Below are 18,297 nucleotides of genomic sequence, written 5' to 3'. Positions count from 1 at the left end.
AGATTTGATGGTGTAACAGAGGTCCACTTCACGCTTGCTGCTCTGCCACTCTAACTTATTTGTTAAAACCGACGTGTTTCTTTCTCTTCCTCTCTCCCTGCTCCTCCCTAATCTCTCCCCCTCCCGAATCTGAGATTAGAGGAAACTGGATTATTTGTTTTCCCATTTTAGGCAGATTTCTCTGACCTTGAGCACACGCCCACCATAGGAACGAAGTCATCCAGACCTTGGGGATGGTACTAGAAGATCTCAGAAATGACTAGCTCCCTAATTAACAAGTGAATCACAGCTCCAACGGAGGGCCATGGAATGGAGCCTTTGACTCACCTCTTTAAAAGCCCCCTGTTCCTGCTGATGGGCAGAATCACAGCCTCTGGGACAGGAGTCCCTGTGCTTCTCCTTTGCTAGCAAAGCAATCAACCTTTTTCCTTTTTCTCAAAACCGTGTTCTCATTATTAGATTGGCGTCCGGGACAAGGAGCTTTCGGCAACAGCGGGGCCAGATGGTGTGGGGCTTTATGGCGCACAATAAGGACGAGGTCCTTTTACCTCCACCGGGGTGGTGCCACCAAGCTTTGTTATGCTCCTGATTCTGTGGGTCAGGAATTCAGACAGGCACAGAACTGGTTTCAAATACATTTATTGTCTGTCCCTCTGGCAGGATGTGGGCTGGATTTTTGTGTGGTCCCCCCTGCAGGACTCCCAGTTGTTCAAACAGTGTGGGTCACGGGGCAGCTGCTTGATAAATATTTGTAGAACAGATAAATAAATGACTGAGGTGAGTCTTGTCATTATTCCATTGATAGACAAGGAAACTGGGGGCACAGAGAGGGTCAGTTATCTGGAGGAGAGTAAGACTCAGGCGATGTGATTGTGGGGCCCACATTTGGTTGATTGATTGATTTTGGTATGGTGTTGAACTCAGGGGTGCTGTACCACTGAGCCACAACCCTGGCCCTTTTTATTTTTTATTAAAAAAATTTTTTAAAAAATGTTTTCTTCAGATGTCAATAGACCTTTATTTAATTCGTTTATTTTCAAGCAGTGCTGAGGATCGAACCCAGTGCCTCACACGGGCCAGGCGAGCGCTCTGCCACTGAGCCGGCCCCTGGCCCCCTGTTTTTTGGTTTTGCAGCAGGGTCTCTCCGAGTTGCTGAGGCTGGCCTTGAACTTGCCATCCTCCCCTCGGGCCTGGCAGTAGAAAGAGTGGCACCTGTGTGTTGGGGGCAGTGTGTACAGTTCAAGTGCGGAGCTTGCAGTTTCCGATCCTCAGCCAGAGGCTGTGCGGCTTTGCGAGGATGTTCTTTTCCTTTAGTACCGAGTGGGACCCAGGGCCTCAGACCTGCTGGCCTTCGGAGGCCTCTTCCCCGGGGCTCCAGCCCGGCCCTTTTTCCTTTCTTTTGTTTGGGGTGATGGTGATTAGCAGTACCTATCCTGCGGGGCTAATGACCTGAACCTGACACTGAGCCCCACACCCGGCCCACACCCGGTCTGGGACAGCACGGTCACCGCACATCCAGGTGCTCCCAGCCTTGGCACTCCCCTGAGTACTTGACCGCGTCCTCACCTCAGACCTGAAGGCTGGAACTCTTACCCCGCTTTACAGGTGAGAACGCTAAAGGACCCCAAAACATCAGCCAATTTCAGGGAGCCTGGAGGGGTCCCAGGAAGCAGGGCCTCTGCACCTGCCTCTGCTGCAATCCTGCCCCAGCGTGGCCCACCGAGGAGGGAACCTCTCTCCCACTGTGCGTCCTTTCTTCTGTTTCTTTGGACACCAACCCAGAGTCTCAGGCCTTTGGGATCCTTAGAAAGACCAGGGGACTTACGAAGGGCAGATTCTGGGATCTACCTTTGGACACCCTGAATCTATAGGACTGGGGGTGGGGGATGGGCAGGAAATGGCATTTTCCCCAAGAGTGGGGGGGAATCCTGACACAGGAAGTCAGCAGCCCCCCATCCCCCAAGGTATTAGCTTCTTCCTGTCACCATGGATGCTGAGCCTTGATGAGGGCCTGACCCACAGCAGCCTGAGCTTCCTCCCTGCTCCCTGGGGCATTGAGCCCTGTGGCCCCTGGGCAGGGTGCGGAGGGAGCGTGTGGGTCAGTATTCATTTGTTGTTGTTTTCATTACTGTTGTGGCCCTGCTGCTGTGTGACCACTCTGCCTTCTCAGCGCCTTCTCTGGGCAGAAGAGTTCTGAAAGCCGTGTCTGAATGTCCTGAGGGCAGCTCAGGCGGCTCAGGGCTGCAGCCTCTGAATATTGGAGGGACTAGAGGGACAGGGTGTGTGTCAGCAAATGCTGGGCCCCAAGGCCCTGGCTGTCTGGGACAGTTTCCTGGGGATTCCAGGTCCACTGAAGGCTTTATGGGGAGACAGACAGACAGACAGACAGACAGACAGACAGTCTGGTGCCCAGGTCTTGGGCAGGGTTAGAAGCTCAGGGTGGAGGGCCAGTGATCACCCTGCTGGCCCCAGGTTTTCACCTGCTCTCGGGTCTGAGGATGGGTATGCTGCCTCTGGAAAGACTGGACTTCAGTGCCCTCTGGTGGCCACACCCTTGGGTCCCGGGGTTACCGAGGCATGAGCAATGGTTGAGACCGACTTCCAGGATCTGTGCGTATTCCCCAAACTAGATCCGCATCAGGGACCCAGTGCTGCCTGGTGTCTGGATAGGTCAGAGGGTCAGGACTCAAAATGATGCACACACAGGTCAGTGTCCCCTCCTCTGGGAAGGCCTGCGTGACCCTCAGTTGGGTCAGGAGCTGCCTCCGGGATCCAACAGCCTCCCGTACCATCACCGGGTGATGTATTTGTCACTCCACTGGACTGGGAGCTCAAGGCAGAGTCTCCGCACTGCTGTGATGCCAGCGCGTCCCCACAGGGCTGGGAACCCCAGTGCTCTAGGAAGGAGGGAATGAGGCAGCTGATCCCTCCGGACTCTGTCTTGAAGCTACAGCTCCAGAGCCTCTGCTGGAGGGTGTCCATAGAACCCCCAACCTGTCCCCACTTCAGGTTGTCCAAGAGCCCATGTGTGGAGGGCACGGCCTGGGGCCCACTTACCCTCTCTCCCTGCTGGGTGCGTGACCTGGAGCTGCCTGTCAGGGAGGGACATGGAGCATAATGACTAACTGGGACATTTGTTTATTCATCAAATAAATTTGAGCACCTGCTATTTGCCATGGTGGTTTTTTTTTTTTTTTTTTTTTTTTGGGGGGGGAGGTGCTGACTGGATTTCTCTATGTCGCCCAGGCTGGCCTCAAATTCCTGGGCTCAGGTGATCCTCCTGCCTGAGCCTCCTGAGTAGCTGGGTTAGGATGAGGACTCCATGTCCTGTTTTGGGCATGGGGACGTGGTAGTGGATGGACAGCCTTCCCTTTCCTCATAGAGCCAGTGTCCTAACGTGTGGAGACAGACCAAATAACTAAATACACACGTAATATGGTGATGGACTATGATATATATTCAGAAGAAAAACATAGTATTTAAGAAGACACAGCTACAGGGGCTGGTATTTTATCTAGGCTTGTGACATTGAATTGGACTTGAGGGATGGCGCCATGAAGGCATAATCAGAGGAGGATTTGGGCAGGGGAACAGCAAATGCAAAGGTCCTGTGGCTGAAGTGGGACTGGAATATTCTGGGAACAGTGTGGGGGCTGGCATGGCTGGAGCAAAGTGAGCCAAGGAAGTTGGAGAAGGGAGGAGGGAGAAGAGGTGAGAAAGGCAGAGGGTGCTGGGAAGGTTGGAGGGGGCCTGGAGGGCACGGTGAGACTCTGTATTTTAATCTGATTGTGTCAGAAGCCGTTGGAAGTTCTGAGCTGGGAGCAGTTTGATGCAATCAATGTTTTGAACGGCCTGCTGTAGCAGAGACTTTGTTCTGATCATCGCTGTATTTTCAGTGTCTCGTGAGTGCCTGTCACATAGCAGGTGCTCAATAAACAAACAAAGCCATTGATTAATTCATGTACTTGCTCCACGTTGGTTTACACGTTAAAGACAAGAAGGCACAGACAAGAGTACACGACAGACCCTGCGGGTCATCCTCATAACCTGGGGAGACCCAGAAGCAGGGACAACCTGCTCCCGCGCCCGCGGTGCAGGCGGAAGGAAAGAGCCCCTGCTGGGAACCCGGCACCTCCAGGGAGGGGCGGGAAGGATGCTGCGGTGGGGAGGAGCCCCGCCCCGCCCTGTATCCTCAGCAGCCAATGGGCGCGCTGTTCTCCCGAAGCCCCCTGGGACGTGTAGTCCCTGCAGGGGCGCCCTCGGGCGCCGCCGCTCGCCCCTAGACTCCACGTCCCGTCGTGCGCCGGGAGGCGCGGGGATTGGCTGAGCCCCGCCCCCGGCCCGCCCCGCTCGGCTCGCGCCGCAGCCCCAAGAATGAATGAAATCGTAGCGCGCTGGGCGGCAGAGCGGGCGGCGCAGGCCGGGCTGGGCCCGCGCGCGGCGGCAGCGGCGCCCCGGGCCGGAGGCGGCCCAGCCGAGCGGGCCATGGCTACCGCCATTCAGAACCCGCTCAAGTCGTGAGTGTCCCCGCTGTCCCCGCCCCGCGTCCGGACCCCATCCCCAGGAGCCCTTCCCCCGCCCTCCCTGGGGCTGGGGAGGGGGACTCAGCGCGCGGATGGTAGTTGAATGGGGGCCCCCAGCGCGCATCCACGATTCCGGGGCCTGCCACCCCCTGTCGTCCCCTGGGGTTAGGGACGGGAGCCCTTCCAGGGTCGCGGGGGCGCCTCTTCTTTGTCGCTGTCAGTGAAGGAATGTGGCGCGGGCTAGGGGGTGGCGGAGGCCTTTTCCCCACCCAGAGTGGGGGTAGGGGCTTCCCTCTCCTCCTCCATCTCTCCTCCTCAGTGTCTCTGGGGGTGCGGGCCTGCCCCAGACGGGGTTGGAAGCACCAACCCCTAAGTCCGGACCTCGGTCTCCAGGGTTTCCCTCACCCTCTTCCCCCTCATCAAAGCATCTCTCTCTTCCCCCCTCATTCTCCGGGGACCCCGACCCGTGCGGCCACAGGGTGGGAGCTGAGACGTCGGGGATCCCCCATTGAACCACTACTGTCTCCACTCTTTCCTCCCCGGGTCTCCAGGACCTAGAAGCCCCGACGCCACGGTCAGCTCGGACCGGGGCATCCCTCCCTCTCTCCGCCCATGCACATCTAAAGAGAGCGCCTCCTATCCATCCCCTGGGGACCAAGCCTCGGGAGCGGGTGCTGGGAGCGCCCTCGGTCTCCAGGGATTCCCTCCCTTTCTCAGTGTCTGCGTCTCTCCTCCGAACGTTAGCTTCTTTCCGGGCCCAGTGGCCGGGAACTCGTACGTCTGGGTCCGCGCCCAGCCCCTCCCGCCCCTCCCTCTCCCTGCCATCCCATGCTCTCTCCACCTCTCTCCTCTCCTCTCTCCCTCTCTCTCCCTTCCTCTTCGGACTCCCGGACTCCCGGGTTCCAGCGCTCCCCCACCCCCTTTCCCAGGCGGTGACAGCCGGCTCCGAGTGACAGGCTCACTGCCACTCCCGCCCTCTCCCCCATAGGCGAGCGCGGCACTCCCCTCCCCCTCCTCCCGGGCCTGCTGGAAGAGGCGGAGGGCGAGCGCCTGCGGCGTCGCACAAAGGGGCTGGGGCGACCTCCCCCACCATCCCCCCAACCCCGTGCGCTCGCTGCCTTGACCTTGAGCACACAGTGCTGGGGATGGACGTGTGGGTGGGGCGCCCCTCACCATTTCCTAGAAGGTCTGTGTCTGGTGGCTGGACCCAAGGCTCCCAGTCACTTCTGGTTTCTGGAGTGGGTGTGTGGGGATGGGTGGGAGTTGGGATAGGGGCCCGTGGGACGGGGACTTAACAGGCACGCGCCTACACAGGTGGTGGCTTTTCTGTGAGCAGAGGGCGGAGAGAGGTGTTGGACTTGGGTCAGTGTGAACTGGTGGATGGTGGTGATACTTTTTCTCCCTCCACTCCAAGTCCCACACCTAGACAGTTGACTTTCCTGTGGGGAGCCCCCAAACTGGGCAGTTGCCAGGCAGTTGGTGGCTCTCTAGGCATCCATACCCTCATACTGACTGAGCCTACCATTTCCACTGGAGGAGGTGTGGTGCTCCTGCAGGGCCCTGGGGGCCAGGAGCAGTAGTCAGCCGGATGCTGGGCCCCGGGGACCTGGAGAGGGACAGTGCTGCTCTTTTCTTAGGTCACCTTCCAATGGGTCTGCATTCCAAGGGGTGAAGGTAGCGCATTTGCTCCTACAGTATGCCAGAGTCAAATTCCCTTGGGAGCGGGAGCCCAGAGCTGCAGCCCTCAGGAGTTGACTGCCTGAATTCACACTCCCTCTTGAGTCATTAATTTTCTCCCTCTGAGCCTCAGTGTTACCATCTGTGAATTGGGGAGTCTAACAGTTATTACCTCATTTGGTGGTGGTGAGGTTTAAAGGAGATTGATTGAAAGGAGGGGCACTTTACCACTGAGCTCCCTTTTTATTTAGAGATAGGGTCTCACTAAGTTGCTGAGGCTGGCCTTGAACTTGTGATTCTCCTACCTCAGTCTCCCTCACCCACCCCAAATAGCTGGGATTACATGTGTGTACCACCTTGCCCAGCAGTAGTGATTATTGATAGTAGTATAAATATTGATTAATCGATAATCTATTATGGGCCAACTCCCACATAGGGCACTGGGACTGGGGCTAGGAGAATTGTTTGCACAGGGTAGAGGACTTGGGAGGTCAAGTTCACAGGAGAGTGTATGGGAAAGTGTCTGTGAAGGTGACAGGGTAAGGAAAGGGAGGGAGAGCCCTGTGCAAGGGGCAGCCTGGACTTCTGGGGAGGCGATGGAGTATTTCTACTCAGGCTCCACTTGGTGGAATGGATGTCGTGAGGGTCTGGGGCACCGCAGGAGTGGGCTGGAGCTTCTGAGACCAAAGGCATGGGGAGAAAGCCAAGGAGGAAGTGCTGGGGATCTGGGGGGTGAAAGGAGGGGAGAGGAAGGTGAAGGGCAGCCTCTGAGCTCAGCTGTGTATCTGGGGCAGATCTCATGGTGAGTAGGGTGCGGGTGGCCACTCTAGGGACCCAAGACCAGAGTGATCATGGGGTGCCAATGTCCCTTGCTCAATCCCCTTATGAATTGGGGCTGAAAGTGAATCCAACACCACCCCCTCCTGGGATTGAGGAGGGGACAATTCAAGATCTTACCTGGCTTAGATGGGGAGAGGTTGGGAGTTTGTGGAAGTCTACAGGTTGCGGTGTGTGTGTGTGTGTGTGCCGAAGTAACAGTGAACACAAGAGGGCTCTGACAAGGTGGGTCTGCCTCTTTTGTCGGCTGGATGATCCTCTGGTGTACAAAGCCATATATGTGGACATATTAATTTATGATTGGGCTGTGTGTGTGTGTGTGTGTGTGTGTGTGTGTGTGTATAGACTGGCTGAGTTTGTGTGACTTAGTAGGTCAGCTCATTTTCTGGGGAACCCTTAGGGTAGAGTCTGAATGGGTGATAGTGGGAGAGAAAAGGAGGTAAGGCCCCTTGGGGATGGATGTCTGAGTGCATGAATCCTTTTCTCTGTCCCACCTTCAAACGGTTGCTAGGGCTGAAGGACATGTAAGTTCCCCTCCTTCCTTGTTCCTCAGATTTCTCATCTGGAAAATGAAGATAATAATAGTTTTACCCTAGTGAGGCACGGTGATGCACTACTGTAATCCCAGTGACTCTGGAGGTTGAGATGGGAGGGTCACAAGTTTAAGGCCAGCCTTAGCAAGTTAGCCAGGCCCTTGGTAACTTAGTGAGACTGTTTCAAAGTAGAAAATAAAAAAGGCTGGTGATGTAACTCAGTGTTAAAGTGCCCCTGGGTTAAATCCCCAGTGGGGGGTGGGGGTGGGGATTCTGGAGAGAACTGGCACATGGTGGGTGCTCAAATTTATTTACTTACTCGACATATTTATTGAACATCTACCATGTGGCAGGCATTATTCTTTCTAATAATGTATCACCATTTTATATCTCGGATTTTTATATCAGATCCTCTTTGTACACCTCTCTGGGGAACAAATGAATTTATTGAGCACTTTCTGCCTGCCAGGTACATTGCATTTATTTCCTTGTTTATTTATGTGTTTATTTTTTCGTGCTGGGGTTGGACCCAGAGCCTTGGGATACTCAGTTGTACTACTGAGCTGCACCCGTCCCTGCCAGGTACCTTTAAAAGCACTTTACTCATGTTTTGTGCAACCCCTATCGGGGTTCTTCTTTCTGCCGGAGCTCTTTCTCTTCTCTTCTCACTTGAATAAATTCTACTCTTTTTATGCTAAAACATTTTTTATTCATGTTTATCACTTAATCCTCACGACAGTTCAATAAGGCACGATCCTTATTTTGTAGATGAGGAAACTGAGGCCCAGAAAAGTGGTCCAAGGTCGCAAGCCAGCAAGCAGCTGAGCTAGGATTTGAACACAGAAGTGTGGCCTCAGTTCTTAACCCAGGGCTGCTGCCGTCAGGCGGGCGGAAGGAGTTGAGCATGGTGGGATGGTGGAGTGGCTGGGCCGAGCGACCACTCTGGGACAGGCCAGGGTTTCCTGAGTTGTGGGGGAGGTGCCACGCGTCTGTGCGGGCACCTGTAAGGTGTTTCTGAGTCTCTTGGCATTAAAGTGTGCGTGCGCAAGTGGTTATGTGAGTGCGTGTGTGAGTGCGTGAGTGGGAGTGTGCGGGAGGCTGCGAACGTGCGTGTGTGTAAGCTGCCCTGTGCGGGTGTGTGCGAGGCCAGGTGTGCATGCGTGAGCGTGTGCACGTGGGACGCGGCTGGTGTGAGAGCCAGCGCGTGTGGGTGAGGCTCGCTCCGCGCTTCCCAGGCTCCGCGGGGCCGGGGTCCAGACTACCACTCCCAGCATGGCTCGGGCGAGCCCGCCCCGCCGCCCTGATTGGCCGAGGCCCGCATGCTCCCGCCCCTCGGGAATGAATGGATGGGCGGCCTCAGCGCCCGCCCGACCGCTGGGAGGACCGACCCGCCGGGGACCTGCTGGGGGCAGGACCCGGGGAGCAAGATGGCCACGGTCATCCCCAGCCCCCTGAGGTGGTGCGGGCCGGCGGGAGGCGCGGGAGGGCGCGCGCGGGTCTGCGCCGACTTGTGTGTGTCTGTGTGGCGGCTGGGGGTGGGGCCGATGGGGTGTCAAGGGGGCTGTCACCGTGTGCCGGGCTGTGCGGGGGTGCGAGTGTGTGTGACTATGGGTCTGTGGCAGGAATGGTGTCCGATGCGCTGCCTGGAGGGGTGGAGGGCGTGGAGGGACTCTAGGTCCCTTCTGGGAAAGGGGGTCATCTTCCCTGCCCGGCAACCCCTGGTTTTGGGAGAGGTTGAAATGGGCTGGGGATGCCAGGGCCTTGGTAAACTCGAGTGGAGTCCACACTACCTTTGTCTTGGGATGTGGAGTGTGTGTATGACTTGTGTTCTTTTTTTTTTGGATTTGTGTGCGGGTATGTATATGGTTTCTTTTATCCTGCACTACGTGTCTTCGAATATTTGAGTCTTTGAGTGTGTGCACATATACGCTGGATTTGTCTTGGGTTTGTCTTGTAGATGTGCCTTTGGATATGTAGGTATGTGTGTATTTGTAAATTTTATATGAATATGGATGGATCTGACTACTACTGTGTTTTGTATACAGTGTGTATCTGTATGTGTTTGGATATGAATTTTAGATACTGGTTTCTATGTTGTGTATCTTTGTGAATGTGTGTGTACCTGTGTGAATCTCTGTGATTTCTTTGTATTATGTGTCTGGATATTGTATGTGTGATTTGTGTTGTGTTTTTGGGTATGTGTGTCCGTGCATATGTGGGTAATTTATTTCTCCAGTCCCTGTCTTTTGATGTTCGTGTAACTATGTATGTTCTTTGGATGAGTGTGTGTTACGTGATTGTGGGTCTTTGTGGGTGATTTGTTTATGTTGTGTGTTTGGATATGTGATGTGTCTTTTGTGCATAAATATTTGTGTGGTCTGTTTCTACACTATGTAACTTGGATTATTTGTGTTTTTCAGGAGATATTTGTGTGTGCACGTGTGTGAGATTTGTCTGTTTCTCCTTTGTGAGTATTGGGATATGTCTCTCTTTGTGTGTGAATCCCGTGTGACTATGTGCGGTTTGTTTGTGTTGTGAGTTTCGATGTGTTCATGTATGGATGGGTCCCCGTGTGTTTTTGTTTTTCTGTATCGTGTATATCTACTCCTTAGCTGGAGGCCCGCTGGAGTCCCAGGTTGGGGGTCCCCTCCCCCACCCTGGGTCCTGGAGGGGCAGGAGGGGAGACTTGAGGTTGCCGGGGTCCAGACCAGCGGGAGCTCAAGGCCGGGGGAGCGGTACTGGGCTTTCCTGCTCCTGCCCTTGCTGACAGCTGCCCGCCCGCTCCTCGCGCCCGTAGCCTAGGCGAGGACTTCTACCGCGAGGCCATCGAGCACTGCCGCAGCTACAACGCGCGCCTGTGCGCCGAGCGCAGCCTGCGCCTGCCCTTCCTCGACTCGCAGACCGGTGTGGCCCAAAACAACTGCTACATCTGGATGGAGAAGACCCACCGCGGGCCTGGTACCTGCTGGGAGGGAGGGGTGGGCGGGGCTCAGTTTCCGGGCTGCATTCTTACCACCCCCTGTTGCTCCAGGTTTGGCCCCAGGACAGATCTACACCTATCCCGCCCGCTGTTGGAGGAAGAAACGGAGACTCAACATCCTAGAGGACCCCAGACTCCGGCCCTGCGAGTACAAGATCGGTGGGTGGAGCTGCGTCCTTGTCCCTGCTGTGACCCCATCAATGCCCCCAACCCCCTGATGAGTGTGTGTGAGCATCACCTTTTATCTGCCTGAGTGTCTGAATGGCAGGAGGTGTCTGCTCCCTGTGTCTTGGATTCTGCAGCTCTCTTTGAGTCACTGAACTTCCAGCAGTGTCTCTTCTTACACCTGCCTGGTATGCAGGACATTGAGGTGTCTGCTAGGTGTGTTTAAGTGTATCAAGTCTCTAACTGCATCTCTTTGCCTGTGAACTGGGAGGCATCTGAGTCTGGCGTTTGGCTGTATTTCCTTCTGTAGGTGCTTCAGGGCATCCAGCTATTTATTTCCATACATGCAGGTGTGCAGGAGAGAGAGAGAGAGAGAGAGAGAGAGAGAGAGAGAGAGAGAGAGAGAAAGAAAAAGAAAAAGAAAGAGAGGAGTGTTTAGATAATGTCAGTGTCTGGTCATAACTTTGCATCCATAGCTGAGTGGATGTCTATTTCTAGGTGTTTCCAGGTGTATCAGAAGGTGTATTTCTTTTTGGGTGTGTCTGGTCCATGAGAGTATCAGCTTTTCCAAAGTGTCTGGTACATCAGTCTATCTCTTCCTGTGGGGGTCCAGTACTTCCCCAAGTCTGGGAGAGTCTCTTCCCATTAGTGCTTTGTGTCTGGCGTATTAGGTGTGTTCCTGCACGAGCGTGCCAGTCCACACAGTGTTTGGACTTAGCACTTCTTGCATGGGTCTGGGAAATCAAAGGTTCTGGTGTTTTCTCTTCCTCTGTCCTGGTATGTCCAAGTGTCTGGACGTCCTTAGAAGTATTTGCAGTGCTCATCTGGCTGTGTCTCTTCCTATGTCTGACTACCTTGCCGGGACTATCTATTTCTCTATGTATGTTTGTCCATCTGAGTGAGTCTCCCTGGGTATGTTTGTATGTGTCTAAGTATTGTAGGGCCTGGCTGTGGGAAACCCATGGAGATCTAGGTATGTCTGTGGGTCCAATTATCTCATTCTGGTTGTCTCTGCACCTATCCAAGGGTCTGGATATATGTCCCTTATGTGTCCAGATATATCTACAGGTCTGGCTGTGTCTCAGTGTCTGGGTGTATTTGAGAGCCTGATTGTGGCTCTTCCCTGTGGGTTGAACCGTTGCAGATTGTCTTTCTGCATCTCTCCTGTGTATGTCCATGTGTCTCCTGTTGTAGTTTATGTACCTGAGGGCCTGGCTGGGGTCCCCAGGTGGATGTAGGTATTTGTGAGCACCTGGGCACTTAACTTCCTATGGTCTGTGTTGTGCCTGAGGGTTTCTGGTGTATCCAGGATTCTGACCTAAGTGTAGTAGGTAGATGTGAAGGTGTGGCTGTGTCCCCCCAGGGTCTGGGCATCCGTCCCCCAGGTATATGCTGAATATTTGTGTTGCTTGCTGGCCCTGTGTGGGAAAAAACATGGTCCCCCAACCTGGGCAATTTGAGTACAGTCTTTTCACTTGACACGCCCTCTTCCTGGCACCCTGTTCCCAGACTGTGAGGCACCCCTGAAGAAGGAGGGTGGCCTTCCAGAAGGGCCAGTCCTCGAGGCTCTGCTGTGTGCTGAGACAGGGGAGAAGAAGGTCGAGTTGAAGGAGGAGGAGACCATTATGGACTGTCAGGTAGGACTACCCTCTGGCGACACCAGCTGCCAAGTCTCCTCTCACCCCTGTCACCTCCCTGGCATGTCATGTTCCTGCTCTGAAACCTCCCCTGGCTCCCTAGGGGCTTTGGGTTCCTTAAATCTCCATCCTCCCAGACCTCCTCGACTTTTGGGAAGACCCCTGACTTGCCCTCTCACCCCCAATCTGCAGCAGATCAGGGCCTCCTACTTCCTTGACCCTCACCTCCCTTCTCCTGGTGCCCAGAAACAGCAGTTGCTGGAGTTCCCACATGATCTCGAGGTGGAAGACCTGGAGGACGACATTCCCAGGAGGAAGAACAGGGCCAAAGGAAAGGTATCACCCCACAGCTGCTTCTTGCCCCCTCGCTCCAGTGACAGATCCCATTTCTTGAGTATGCGTAGTGGTCAGCCCCTGCCACGAGTCTGACCTCATTTAATCACTAGAGCAGCCTGAAGGGTAGGAGATTTTACACTCATTTTACTCTTGAGGAAACTGAGGCTCATGTAGATTGAACTATTTGCAAAACAGAGATTATGTAGTGGATTAAAATTGTCTTCAAAGTGTACTACAGGTGAGGAAACAACCTCAGAGGTTCAAGTCTTCATTACTAGCAAGTTTGCATAGTTGCTTGGGGGGGATATTATTATTGTTGTTGTTGTTATTTTTGTGGTGCTGGGGATGGAACCCAGGGCTTGGTGCATGCTAGGCAAGCCCTTCACCACTGAGCTACACCCCAGCCCCATAAAAAGGAATTTTGTTTTTTTTTTGCAAGTTGATGCTCAAGCACAAATGATGAACATTCTCTAGGGTTCCTCGCTTTCGGGGTCCCTCACTCCTGACCCTTCCCCCAGGCATATGGCATCGGGGGTCTACGGAAACGCCAGGACACCGCTTCCCTGGAGGATCGAGACAAGCCGTATGTCTGTGATAGTGAGTCCTTCTGAAGAGGGGGACAGAGAGAGAAACAGAGAAAGAGAGAGAGAGAGAGAGAGAGAGAGAAACAGAGAGAGAGAGAGAGAGAGAGAGAGAGAGAGGGGGAGAGAGAGAGGGAGAGGGGGAGAGGGAGAGGAGAGAGAGAGGGGCCCAGAGACCTCTCCCCCGGCGGCCCCTCCCTCCTGTCCCGCGGGGTGGGGACGTGGGTCTCCGGCCGAGGGGGCGGGGCACTCTGGAGGCCAGGGTGGAGGCCAGGGCTGCGAGGCTGAGGCTGACGCGGCCCCTCGCCCTCCAGTCTGTGGGAAGCGGTATAAGAACCGGCCGGGGCTGAGCTACCACTACACCCACACCCACCTGGCGGAGGAGGAGGGGGAGGAGCACGCCGAGCGCCACGCCCTGCCCTTCCACCGGAAAAACAACCACAAACGTGAGCCCGCGGGCCAGGTCGCGGGTGGCCAGGGGCCCTGGCGTGGGCAGGGGTGGCGGCCCGGGAGGGGGTGGGGGCACCGCAGACATTTCTGGAAAATCTCCAGCTCCGCCGTTCCCTCCCCCACCGACCATGGGGGATGCTGGCTCCGGGGTTGCCATGGCAACCAACCATCTCTCCCTCGCTCCCGGCCGGGCGTAATATTTCTGGGTCTGATTTATTGTTTCAATTAGAGCTTGGGGAGGGGGTGATAGATGGCTCCCCTCCCTCCCGGGGCCTCCCTTCCTCCTTTCTCTGCCGCTCGGCCGAGGGGCAGGGTGGGTGGCCCTGGGGCCCTTGGCACGCGCCCGTGCGGTCCCACGGGGCGAGCGGCGGGGGAGGGGCGCGCCTCCCGCCCGTCGCGGAGGGCGAGGCCGGGCAGCGTCCTCTTGCCAGGCCGCCGCTCGCCCAGGCACCTCTGAATGTCAGTTTCCGCACCAGGTCTTGGCTAGAGGTAGCTACCGAATTTGTAGCTGGGCAGGGCTTGTTCAGGGGTGCCGCCCGGGACGGAGGGGAGGCAGGGGCTCTTCCTAAGACTGTTTATTTACCAAGTTATTATCCAGGGAGGAGGACACGTGGGCTGGGCCAGTAGCTCAGTGGTGCCTAACATGCAGGGCCCTGGGTTCCACCCCAGCACCCCCAAAATAAATAAGTGGACACGTCAGTTGCCCCAAAGAGTTGGGGTCCTGGTGAGGATTATTTGTCCCCCTCCCCGGCCTTTTTTCCCTGCTGTCCATAGATCAGGGTCGCTCCTCTCTCCCCTCTTCCCCTATGCCCAGACTGAGGGCCACCCCTGGGGCTGAGGCTGGGGGCAGGTGGTGCCTTGCCTATGGTGAGAGCCCCTCTCTCTGTCCCCCCTACCCCAGAGTTTTACAAAGAATTGGCCTGGGTCCCCGAGGCACAAAGGAAACACACAGGTAGGGACGCCTCCCTCCACTCCTACTTCTGCAGCAACCTTTGACTGGGTGCCCCCGCCTGCCCCATGTCGAACCCCTGTCCTGCTCTCTTTCAGCCAAGAAGGCACCTGACGGCACCGTCATCCCCAACGGCTACTGTGACTTCTGCCTGGGTGGCTCCAAGAAGACTGGGTGTCCTGAGGACCTCATCTCCTGTGCAGACTGTGGGCGATCAGGTGACACTCCTCAGTAGAGGTTTTCTGGGTCCGGGTGGAGAGGACATCCAGGAGTCTAGACGTGGAGGATGGGGGCAGAGGGGTGAGGATCCTGGGGACCCAGCCCATCCCTGGGCTGCAGCTAAGCAGAGCAGTGGAGTTGACGCCGATGCTGGTGACTGTGGAATGATGGGACGTGGTTGGCGTGGCTTTGCACATAGTGGCACGTGCTTACCTAGTGTGTAGTGAGAAGGCTCAAAGGCACTGTGGGTAGGGACTGAGACATGGGAGTAATGAATTGCTTCTGCAGGGGTCCTGTGGGTAACAGGGTGTGCTTGCATTGAACTGTGGTTAACAGAATGTGGTTTCCCGTGGTGGACTTGTGTGTGACAGACAGGTTGCTTCAGCACAGTGGGTAATGAATTGTGGCTGTCATGGTATCATGGGCAGAGAAATATGGTTGCTGTGGCAATTCGGTATAATGGAATGTCATTGTTATGGTGCTGGGGCAGTGGCTGGGGCTCTCCGGCCCTGCAGGTAGTGGCGGTGGGTACTGGGCACCATGGCAGTGCTTGTAGGTTGTGGCTCAGGTGTCTGCACCGGCAGTGGAGGGCAAGTATTGTCGGTAACAGTTTCCTTGCTGGGGCATCATGTTGCAATGGGATTTGGCTGTGGAACAAGGTGTGGGACGGTGCTGTGGGAGGCAGTTGCCGTGGCCTCGTGGCTGGGAGAGCGTGGTTGCCATGGTGCTGCGGTCACAGCGGGGCTGGCCACTGCTGTGGGTAATGGAATGTGGCTTCTCAGCACTGTGGTTAACGGACTGTGGTTGCCACGGTGTGGTGGGTGGTAGAAAGTGGTTGCCACAGCACTGTGGGTAATGGAATGCGGTTGCCATGGTATTCTGGGGAGCAGAGTGTGGTTGCCATGGCGGCTGGGAGGAGACTGTGGTAGCCAAGGTACTGCTGCTGTGTGTGGCAGCTCCGTTCGGTGTGCGGGGCTGGGGTCAGGCTGTGGGCCACCGAGGCTCTTCTCGTCCTCATGAGCCAGGGCTGGGGTTAGCAGCCACCAGGGACACAATGGCTCCCTGATCACACATCCCTGCCCCTCGGCCCCCAGGACACCCCTCGTGTTTACAGTTCACGGTGAACATGACAGCAGCCGTGCGGACCTACCGCTGGCAGTGCATCGAGTGCAAGTCCTGCAGCCTGTGTGGCACCTCTGAGAACGACGTGAGTGCCTACCGCCTCCAGGGATGTGCCCCAGCCACCAGCCCCACCCGGCCCCTTTGCTGGGCCTGTGGAGCCGGAAACCCTTCCCCAGACCCCTCCCGGAGAACACCAGTAACATGTCATTGTCACTGTTAGTGTCCATTAATCGAGCCGGGCACTTTAGACCCTTCACCTCTGCCACCTCCCAGCCACCCTGCGAGGTAGGTGCTCTTCCTCCCACTTTGCCCAGAAGAAACCGAGTGCAGAGAGGAAAGGTGACCTGCCTGAGGTCACCCGGCTAAGAAATTCTGGAGTCAGGAGGTGACCCCCCATCCATGGCTCCCAGAGCTGGTATCGGGGCATCTTGGTGTACCCGAGGCTTCCTGTCTCAGAAACCCCAAAACCGCAACTGTGAATTCAGTTCTCAGGGGTGTCTTTGCTTGGCCTCAGAGCCTGCGTCTGGGAAGGGACCACCTCCCCCAGCCCCTCTGACCTAGCCCCTGCCCCAGCCCCCCACCCCGGTTTCTGGTGCCCGTGCCCCCAGGGTGCCAGCTGGGCGGGTCTCACCCCCCAGGACCAGCTGCTGTTTTGTGATGACTGCGATCGGGGTTACCACATGTACTGCCTGAGCCCCCCCATGGCGGAGCCCCCAGAAGGTGAGAGAAGACAGGCACAACCGCGGGTGGGTGGCTGGGAAACTCCTGGTGGCAGAGCCTCCGGGTGGGAAGGGCCCGGTCACGGTCCCTGGACCCCGCCTAACGTCTCCCTCTGGCCCCTCCCGTAGGGAGCTGGAGTTGTCACCTCTGTCTTCGGCACCTGAAAGAAAAGGCCTCTGCCTACATCACCCTCACCTAGGCCTGGCTCTGGTTCTCCCGGACTCCAGGGTGGTGCTTGCCTGCCTGCCTCTCAGAGCGCCTCTGTCGTGCCCACCCTGCCCCCCAGTGTGCGGGGCGAGGGTGGAGCCCAGGGGGCTGGGCTGCCTGTCCCCTGCAGGTGAATGCTGGCCCTGTGGGTGGGTGGGCCCAGCAGGCCCCTCTCCCTCCCCTCCCCCCATCCCTTGGCAAATGGGCACCAGGGGCTTCTGCTCCCCTCAAAGCCATACCCCGCCTCTGGGCGGGCACGAGGGGTAGTGGATGCCAGCCAGGGGCATGGACAGAGCCTTTTTCTAAAGAAAAAGACAAAAACTAAAAAAAGAAAAAAGAAAAAAAAAAGAAATTAATATATATGAAGAGTCCTATAAGGCCTGGCTGGTGGAAGGGGCACTGCTGAGCGACCACGGGGCACCCTTCTGTGCCAGCCTCTTGCCTGGCGCCCCACCCCCGCCTCGAGTCGCAGCTGTCCCACCTCCCCACCTATGGTGGGCACCGTCCCCTGTGCCCAGGGTGGGTGGGCATGGTGTCCCCTCACCCCCTCCCGGTGCCCACCGTGGATACTGCATGATGTGAACCATGGTTTTGAACTCTGTTCCTGCCCCTCCCCGACAGCCCCACCCGTGCCCACCCGTGCCCGCCCCAGCCATGGGCACTGGTGCGAGGCGGGCCCCACCCAGCGCCTGCTGGGACGAGAAGCACAGACCTGCAAAGGACTCGTTTTTTTTTTCCCCTCCTTCCCGGCCCCCCTTCCCCGCCTGGCCCAGCCAGGCTGCCCCCGCCAAACTTGCTGGCCGTTTTGGGGGCAGCGAGGTGGCGCAGTTGTTTCTTGTGGTTGTGTGTGTTTGTTGTTCGGGTTTAAAAAAGGGAAACTGAGACTGCAGGTGGGGGAGGTGGTGGGTCTGGGGGGCTCCCCAATCCAGGAGCGCCCTCCCTTGCAACCGAGTCTCCTTCATTGCCTGCCTCTGCTGTGAAATAACTCGTTCCGTGTATTAAACGGGGCCTGACCCCTCTGCCCAGACTGCCTCCTTCTCCAGCTTGGTTTGGGGCGTCACCAAGAAGGGGAGCTGGGGCCTCCTTGGGGGAGAAGAGCCGCACGGCCTCTACCTCCACCTCCACCCCGGCACCCGCCTCCCTCTGGCTTTGTCCCAGCTCCTCCCTGCCTTGCCGGAAAGGAGAAGAGGGGGATGGGGTGGAGGGGGCTCCCGCCCAGCCAGCTGTGGTTGCCCTGGCAACGGACTGCTGCAGCTGCAGCGGGAGGCAGCGAGGGGGGAGGCGGGGGTGAGGACTGGGGGAAGGGACGGGTGGGAAGACCGGCGGCCCCTCCCAGGCAAGAGTGGGGAGTGGCGTGTCAG

General features: G+C 56.7%; 1 protein-coding gene across 11 annotated transcripts; it reads left to right on the top strand.

The window, feature by feature from the left end:
- The first annotated feature begins 4,385 nt into the window (after positions 1 to 4,385).
- On the top strand, positions 4,386 to 17,954 carry Dpf1 (double PHD fingers 1). 11 transcript variants are annotated; one of them, XM_047528612.1, is made up of 12 exons: positions 4,386 to 4,517; positions 10,368 to 10,528; positions 10,602 to 10,709; positions 12,225 to 12,352; positions 12,599 to 12,688; positions 13,207 to 13,285; positions 13,584 to 13,715; positions 14,621 to 14,671; positions 14,767 to 14,886; positions 15,982 to 16,094; positions 16,648 to 16,729; positions 16,858 to 17,954. In XM_047528612.1, exons 1-12 carry the CDS (start codon positions 4,486 to 4,488, stop codon positions 16,926 to 16,928), a joined length of 1,167 nt encoding a protein of 388 aa, XP_047384568.1. In that variant the 5' UTR covers positions 4,386 to 4,485; the 3' UTR covers positions 16,929 to 17,954. The 11 variants fall into 11 exon arrangements, with proteins under 11 accessions (XP_047384568.1, XP_047384567.1, XP_047384571.1 ...); XM_047528611.1 differs by having other exon boundaries at positions 16,618 to 16,729; XM_047528605.1 differs by lacking the exon at positions 4,386 to 4,517 and adding an exon at positions 8,630 to 9,026 and having other exon boundaries at positions 12,605 to 12,688; positions 16,618 to 16,729.
- The last annotated feature ends 343 nt before the right edge of the window (positions 17,955 to 18,297 follow it).

This window comes from Sciurus carolinensis, chromosome 16, assembly GCF_902686445.1.
Source record: "Sciurus carolinensis chromosome 16, mSciCar1.2, whole genome shotgun sequence".
Taxonomy (NCBI): Eukaryota; Metazoa; Chordata; class Mammalia; order Rodentia; family Sciuridae; genus Sciurus; species Sciurus carolinensis.
Note: the sequence above shows the minus strand (reverse complement) of the source record. Positions and strands in the feature narration are given on the sequence as shown.